Source organism: Alligator sinensis, unplaced genomic scaffold (genome assembly GCF_000455745.1).
Source record: "Alligator sinensis unplaced genomic scaffold, ASM45574v1 scaffold177_1, whole genome shotgun sequence".
NCBI classification, from domain to species: Eukaryota; Metazoa; Chordata; order Crocodylia; family Alligatoridae; genus Alligator; species Alligator sinensis.
In genome coordinates this window covers 1,647,594-1,656,275 of record NW_005842269.1, presented here as the reverse complement: position 1 = coordinate 1,656,275, position 8,682 = coordinate 1,647,594, and the positions used below count along the sequence as shown (strand labels likewise).

The window sequence follows — 8,682 nt, the reverse complement described above, 5'->3', positions numbered from 1 at the left end:
ATGTATTTTTTGGGGAGGGAAGCAGGGTAGGGGTGGTGACAGCAAAGAGCAGTAGGCTCTCCAGAGCCGCTTGAAAGGAGGGACTCTGGGCAGACACCACCCCATTGAGCTCAGAGCTCACATGCAGAGCTCCAGCAGGAGCTGGTGAGAGCTCACTAGCAGCCAGGATCACAGAGAGGGACTGCAGCCACAGCCCCTTCAGCTGAATGACGCACATGTACAGAGAGCTCTCTTCAGTGCCATGTACCCATGCCTTCAGGTCACTATTTAAATCATGTTAACAGAGATGAGATTTTACAAGAAATGGGAAGGGCAGGAATGGCAAATACATGCACCTACTACTTTGCTGACCTGCTAACAGCAGCAGGAGAGTAGAACTAAGGGATGATATATCCTGCTTAAATTCAAGACTTTTTTTCTATGCATGTCTAGGGACTTTCAGATGATGAGAGGTCACTCAGGCCCAGATCCTCAGTAGGAATCAGATGCCAAAATATCTTTGAGCATTTTAGTCTTATTCTGAAATCTCATTCTCTAGACCAGCAGTGGCCAACCTGTACTGTGTGTCCCACAAGTGGCGCAGGCAGACTGAGGAGGGGACAAGTCACACAGCAGCAGATAGGGCAGGAAGCAGAAAGAGCAGCAGCAGATGGATTAGGGAGCACAGGGCAGGAAGCAGAAATCAGAGCAGCAGATCATGCTGGGGGAAAGGGATTGGAGTGTCACTCAGGGAGGTGGGGGCTAATTTGTGGCAGGTCAGCCATAAAGGTTGGCCTCCAGTGCAGTCTGGACCATGCCCCCTCTGTTCTAGCTAACCAAGCCCCACTCCCCTCCAACCCTAAACCCTACTCTCCCCAGTAAGACAGAGAAGAACTTGGAACAGGCAGAGAAAGGTTGTATAAATAATGACTTCTCCTGTAATAATACTCCATATCCTTCTAGGTGTGCAGTGGCCCTTCGCAGCCTCCTCAGCCTATTGTCATTCCAAAGCCTGTTCAATCTGTCATCCATGTACCTTTGCAACCAAGCTGTCCAGGCCGAGGCAAAATGGCAAAGCTCCTGAATCCAGAAGAAATGACATCCAGGGATTATTATTTTGACTCTTACGCTCACTTTGGAATCCATGAGGTAAAGCCTTTTATCTTGTGTCTCATTAATACTGAGGAAGGGCACTGTTATTTTCAGTTAAATGAGTTCATAGCTGATTTCTTTCCCTCTCCTGTTGGACACACTAATTTTGCCAGGATCTGATGCTTCAATCTTCATGTAGGCCAATGGTGCCTTTGATTAAGTGGTAACGGATGAAACACATTCCTCCACAGAGGACAGGCTCAAGGCCTCTGGCCTATTTAAATCTTCAAAGCATGGCTTCATTAGGACTTCAGTGGTGCATAGATCTTGTGTTCTCTCTCTGCACAGCTGTGTATTTCTCCCAAAGTACTACTTAGCATGACTATACAGGTTGGGGAATTGGGCCCACCAGGCAATTAAAGGGCCTATTCATTAAGCTAAAATCATTCTATGCTGAAGCATTTAAACATAGATGCTGCACACAATACACAGTGGACCATATTTGGCCTTCAAACATGAGCGTCTAACTCCTGCTGACTTCAACAGGAGATGTAAGCATCTCCCTTAGGGCAAATATGGCAAGGACACCAGGACAATCTCTTATGTTTACATGACACAATATGGGATCTTTGATGAATACAGAAATGTCTTGGGCATCAGTGGCATATAATATAATTATATCAGCAAATAAATTGAGCAAATTTGGTAGAGGGTTATTGACACCATTCTTGCCCAACCTAACTACCCCCAGCCTAACTACAACCCAAATATGCATGGTTTTGGGCTGTACAAAGCTTCAGCAGGTGATTCGATTTGGAGGAGATTTGGCCCAATTCAGTGGCTGAATCTCAGACTCTGAATCGAATCAGGGGACCAATTAAAAGGTCCGAATCGATTCAAAGCTCTCCGAATCTTTGAAAAAGATTCGGAGAGCTTTGATGATTTGGGCAGTCCCTGGTGGCTGCTGCAAGTAGCTGCAGCCAGACTCTGAGCTGGTAAGTACTAGGGATGGGGGAGGGGACCATGAAGGGACCCCTGCCAGCCCCCTGTCCCCGCCTGCTCCCCCAGTCCCACATGGATGCCACACCCGCCCCATCTCCCAGCTCTTTAAAGAAAAGCCCCAGTGCTCACTGGTTGCTGCTGGGCAGGGGGTGATCCCTGCTGCTCCCCACTGCCCCATGCTGCATGGGGGACTCTGCACAAGGCCCCAGCCCCCCCATGGCTGTCCTGCCCGCCCCAGCTCCAGCCCTTTAAGAAAAAGAAACAGAGAAAAACCCTAGGACTCACTGCTCCTGCAGCAGCCTCTAGGCTTTAGGGGGCTTGTGGCAGAGCCCCCCCCGCGGCGGGGGGCAGGCAGATTCCCCCACTCAGCATGGGGCAGTGGGTGGCAGTGGGGATCGCCCCTCCACTCGGCAGCACCTGCTGAGTTGGGGCTTTGTTTTTTTCCAAGTGCCAGAGCTGGGGCCAGCGGAGCAGCCATTGCCGGGCTTGGGGGGGATGGGCCTGGGTGATTCAGAGATTTAGAAATTCGGCAGCAGCTGAATCTCTGAATCAGATTTGGCCAAATCGATTCAGGACAGTGATATGAATCAATGAATCGAATCACTGTCCCCCGAATTGGCTGAATCCGAATCCAAAGCAAATATTAGCTGCTTTGCACAGGCTTAATGGTTTTACATGGAGGCATGTCTCTGTGAAGTGAAGTTCAAATCCACTTGAGTTCAAATGACTTCTGAGAGTTCTTGGGCTACTTTTAAATTTGACTGCCTAAAGTGAAGCTGTTCAATCTATATTTATGCACTTAGATTGAGATTTTTCCAAACAACCTGAGATTAAGACTTTTCAAGTCTCATTCAAATAATATGAGCTGGACATCCAAACTCCTTAATCATCTTTGAAGATCTCAGCCTTAACATCAAATAATTTACCTGTGAAAAATCAGGCAAATGTTTTATTTGGTTTGCCTTCATAATATAAGGCTCAGGCTAAATTATTTGATTTGCCTTCATCAAATAATTTACCTGTGAAAAATCAGGCAAATGTCTTTGGTGCTATGATGGCAGTAGCAAGGACCAAGGAACAGTGAGGAATGGGATTCAGAGCAGAGGAACAGGAACTGGACCAGACTTATCACAGTCCCCATGGAAACACTGACTTAACACAAGGATCACACCAGAACTGTCCCTTCCATTCTTTACCCACTTCAGTGTTTGATATTGGACCAGACTCCACAATGACAAAATATCCTCTTACATATCAAAAGCTATGGCTGTACACAGCCTCCAGTACAGGCAGATGGATGAGCAGTCAGTGTATAGTGATCTTCTAAACTTGGGCTTCCATCTGATGGTTACAGCTGATTTCCTACCTATTGGCATTCAAAGATCCATTTATCCTACTGCCTAAATTATTCAGTGATGACAGCAATGTAATGAAAGGTATAGCCACTCAGATGTAATATGTAACATTTTCAAAAACAACTAAGTGTACCTTATGTGCTTACGTTACTTTTAAAAAGGGCACGTAGCCCAGTTAAATATTTTTGACTGATGTGATTTGACCAACTTTCCCCACACTAGTACAAAATAAGAATCAGGGGCCTAACAGTGGCAAATTTAGAAAATTTGGCACCTGAAGGGAGAGATAGGGATCCAACCTCCGAATGTAACATGCATATCCACTAGGAACCAGATAAAGACCCCTATACCAATGAGATAATATAATGCTCTGTTTAAATGTAGGGTAAGAGTAAGTGCTACTCCAAGCTCTGAAATTGACTCACTGTGGGTGTGTCTATATGAGACGTTTACTGCACAGTTGACTAATTAACTGCACAGTAAATGTCTTGTAAATTCAAGTACTACCCTGCTTCAAAGTTTTTTCATGTGCAGCAGCACATGTGTAGATGCTGACCAGCTGGCTGGGAGCCGCCTGCCAGCAAGTTCCACACTGAGACACCCTCGTGCCCCAGCCAGCCCTTCTGCAGCACACTCAGCCCAATTGGAGTAGCCCCACATGCCCAGGAGCTTCCAAGAAGCACTAAACTGTGGGGCAGTTTATTGCTGGCCCCTCATGACACATGTAGACACACTCTCTGTGACTTTGAGCAGGTCTGTTTTTTCATAAGTGTCTACTGAACTAAGTTGCCTCTGTTTTGAGGTGCCTATCTGGGAATCTGAGGCAGAGCCTCAGGAGATAGTCCAACCATTGCATGAATGGCTTGTGTGGGAAAGCGTGAAGGTTTGCATATGTCCACCGCAGTCCATTTCTCTGACTAGTTTATCCTTTTGGTTGGCCATTTAACCAGTAAAATAGTATCTAAGAGGAACATAGATATACAAATGAGATGGTGCTCATTGTTAATAATTCACGTATGAGTGGTTGCTTTGATGTATAATGAATCCGGTTTTGGTCCAAAAGGACTCAAAAAAAACTATTCAGGTTGAATTTTAATGATGTGTTAATGCTGAATTGTAATGACGCTGCAAATCCTGTGCCAGAAGTAAACACACAATGCCTTTTCCTCTCCCTGATACAGGAAATGTTAAAGGATGAGGTGCGTACACTAACATATCGAAATTCCATGTATCACAATAAGCATGTTTTTAAGGATAAGATTGTATTGGATGTTGGAAGTGGCACAGGGATCCTCTCCATGTTTGCTGCCAAGGCAGGAGCCAAGAAGGTATATGGGGTAAGAAGAATTTTCCATAACTTTTATTATGGTGGTTGTTGTTGAAGAGCGGGGGATAGGAGTAGGGCTTGATTTTGTTTTTCCAGCTTGGTGTTTCATTTTTGTGTGTGTTTCCATATCTTAGTTCGAAATTCCCTTTTACATTCTGGGTACAGTCCTTCCCTGATGTAGCTGGATGCAGCACCTGTAATGACTTCAATGGAGCTATACCCATTTGCAACAATTAAGATGCTGCTGGCCCATGGCATTCTCTCTAAGAAATGAACAGGTTCCTCCTTCCACTCTTCCAGTTCTCCTTGTATTAAGTCAACTATATGGCCCACAGGCTGGACCAAGCCCAGGAAAGCAAGTCTTGTAGTCTGCAGGGTTTCCTGTAGACTGGATGACGCACCACCGGATCCAGCCTGCAGAGCTTTTCAGAGCAACTACCAGAGCAGCTGTGTTGGTGGACCCAGCACCCAGGAGGTTAATGGTACTGCTGTCCTGGCCAGTGAATTTCTGGTTTGTGAACCCTATTGGCCATGCAAATCTGTGACAGTGAGGCAAGCAGCAGCAGCAGATGTAGCCGCCAACTCAAATGTGTTTGACACAGCTTCATTAAGCTGTTTGTGTAATCTGCAGTGATCTTACTCAAAAACATTTGCATTCATTTTTATGATACAAAAAATTAAAGAGACTGGCTCCTCTTTTCAGCAAGAGGGAATGTGTTGATTATTGTAATTTGACTTATGTTCTCAGCACGTTCAAATCATCAGGAGCAGATTCTTCCAATAGAGTCCCTGTGTATAACAACCAGCGGAGCCCAAACAAAAAAAGCATCTGCAAGCTTTTCGGTATCTATTACTGCACTTGGGGAGAGGCAAAGAATGATTACCTTAAATGCACTGAACATTAGGACCATTAAAGTGTAGTTCTACTCTTGAGAGGTTATTATATAGAAATTGCATCTTCTTACTACACAGATCTGGTCCCTGTGTGCATTCAGAGTCATTTCTGCTGACTTTAAAATGACAGATGCAAGTCCTTATTGCTTTCCACTCCTGTTTGCTCTGCAGAACAAACACAGCTCAGAGGAGGAGAGTGGGATTCTATTTCTTTTTGTGCCTCCTCAACAAAATAATTGTCTAAATTCCAGTCAGCTACAGCTGTGCACTGAAAGCAAAGGGATTGTGCTGAAGTCACCAAGGGCCAGATTGGAGGGTCTTTATTATGAGTCAGGAGGCATGAAATGCAAAGAAGCTAAAGCAAGTTTTAGGCCCAAATATTCTAAAGTGGGCACGGACTTTGATCCCATAATGTTTGGATGCTTAATCCGAAACCTCAGCTGCATCAAATTCACAACTGCAAAATAGAGACGGAGAAACTATTATTAAATGCTTTAGATTTAGAGGCCAGACTGAGTTGGGAGAAAGAACCAGCTCTTTTTATATGAAGAGCATATTTCACCTGAGGTCTCTGTGACAATAGACCTAGATCCCCCTCCAGAACAGAACAGAACAGAACAGAACAGAACAGAACAGAACAGAACTCTATGTCATCAAATCGGGGCAAATATCCTCAGCCCATCCTGGATTTCAGAGCATGTTAAAATACCAACATTTGTCACAAGTTATCAAGCAGTGTTGAGATGCCCCAGTTTTTCTCTAGATTACGAAAAAATGTTGGTATTTCAGATTGGACCATGTGGGAGATGCTGGCAAAAGCAGCTTTTCTAATGATAGCTATGGTCCACACCTGATCTACCAGCTGGAGTGCCATAAACAACACCCTCTCATTTCTCATTAATCTGTGATCCACGTCTCTTTTAATCCAAGACCCAGATCACTTTTCTTCTTCTCTTGGTGTTCTCTTGTTTCCCAATTCATGTTCCTGAATATATTTCCTTGTCATTGCCTACTTGTTCAGCCATCTTCTAGCAGCACTATGAGTCTACCGGTAGAAGAGGGCCAACATGGACACAGAAACAGTAAAATTCTTAACCAGGCAAGATCTTTCTTGGGAGATGCCTGTTGTAAGAACCTAAGATATAAGAAAGGGAGTGCTTGTTCCTAGAGGGGGTGAAACCATGAGGGACTACTAGATACTGTTGATGACTTTTGCACTTGCGGTCACTTCTGGCACTGCAATACGCAATAAATTAACAAAAGAATAGGCTCTCTGAACAAATGTATATGAATTCTAGGGTATTTTTAGTTAAACCTGGCAGCAAAGGTAATTATCAGTTAAACTGACATGTTATGACATGAAGACATACAGTTGACGTAAGTTGAACTGAGGATTAATTAAATTAGAAGATAAAACACAATACATGGAATGTTACAGAGCTACAGCAAATTAGTATGATGGATACATTCAGATTTTAATGCAGCACAAGGTTATATGCTATACCTCTCTCTGAGCCAGTGACCTAGATATCAATTCCAGGGTGCATTGGCATAGTTAGCTTTGTTGGGCTTTTTACCACAGGCCTCTGAAGTAGTTGTAGTGTTCATGAAACACTGGTCCCCATTCTATGTAAAGTTGGGGCAGAACTGGTCATATGTGTTTCTTTGAAACATAAGGGGAAATAGTTCCCTATGTGCTGGGCTAGTAAGAGTGGAGATCATTAAAAGGAAGTGATAAGAACGCAGTGAGCAGAAAAAATCTGGAGACGCAAGTGGATGGTCAATGTAAAAAGAAGAAAGCTTCAGGGAATCAAGCTGACACCCAAGGCAAATCTCCTGTAGAGGTGGGAAATGTCTGAGGGAGTTAGAAACACAACCAGTGAGAGAAATTGAGACAGAACCGTACCCTGTCAGAAGATGTTGTTGCATCAAAATCTAAGCACTTGTGGAATCAGGTGGATTTCACTGGAACTGTATATGCTGGAAGAAAACTACAGGAAAAGAGCTGACAATGTCAAAATGTTCTTTTTCAGCATTTTCAGAATGAAATGTTCCAAGTGTTTGTTTTCAAACTTTTTTTACGTTTTGGATTTTCTATGATATGACAGAAAAGTCAGTCAACATTGAAACAAAAGCACTTGATTGTCTGTAATGGGGTGTGTGTGTGTGTGTGTGTGTGTGTGTGTGTGTGTGTGTGTGTGTGTGTGTTCCCCTTCTTCACAAGTATAAGAATTTGGGGACTTTTGTTCCTCATTGGAATGGAGCCAGATTTTTGAAATCTCAAAATCTTTCATGAAACAGAATGCCCTCTTAAACATAAATCTAGCTAGAAAAGTTGGGGAGATATCTGTGTTCCAATTCTGAAAATATTAGGAACACATAGTTAAAGAAAAGAAAAGACGTGTACTTAAATACCCAAGGCAGAGAAAAATATGAGTCAGGGCAGTGAAACAGGATCTTTTTAAATGATCTTAGAGAGTTAGATTCAGCAAACTCCACACAGCAGGGTGCAGTGGGATTTGATGCAGCTAAGGAAATGAATTGTACTTAAGGGAGGCAGTATTCTTCCCCAGGACAGGTTCTTTGGGATGTGCCTGTTATAGTGCTTCAGTGTTCCCTCTGCAAGCTAGTCCTGCATCACGTTTGAAGGTAGGTGGTGGGAGTAAGGTCATGACTCTCCCAACCATTTTGGGGGGTGGGTTTACGCCAACAAAAGTGCTGAAATGGAGCAAAGCTTGTGCTCCCCTGGAGACCGGACCTCAAACGTTGACCCTTTCATGGGCATACCCATTAGGCCTGTACGAAGTGGCAAGTATTCACTTCGGATTTGGATGTGGCTTATTTGCAGGGACAGCGATTCAATTCAGAGATTCAAATCACTGTATCGATTCAATTCAGCCAAATTGAATCCAAAGATTTGATGCTGCTTTGGAGATTCGGCCACAGACTAAACAGGCAGCAGTCCTCACCACGCTGGACACAGCTGCCTCCAGCTGCTAAGTCTGTTGTGGTGGGCGGAGTGGGGAGGGAAAG

The 8,682-nt window shown here is 44.1% G+C and overlaps 1 protein-coding gene across 1 annotated transcript in view; it reads left to right on the top strand.

Annotated features, from left to right (window-relative positions):
* Positions 1 to 8,682, top strand: part of PRMT8 (protein arginine methyltransferase 8) — a 62,226-nt gene that overhangs the window by 1,384 nt on the left and 52,160 nt on the right. Inside the window, exons 2-3 of the mRNA XM_025209107.1 lie at positions 943 to 1,128; positions 4,610 to 4,765. Of these exons, the coding sequence (XP_025064892.1) occupies positions 943 to 1,128; positions 4,610 to 4,765 (342 nt within the window). The remainder of the gene's footprint in view (positions 1 to 942; positions 1,129 to 4,609; positions 4,766 to 8,682) is intronic.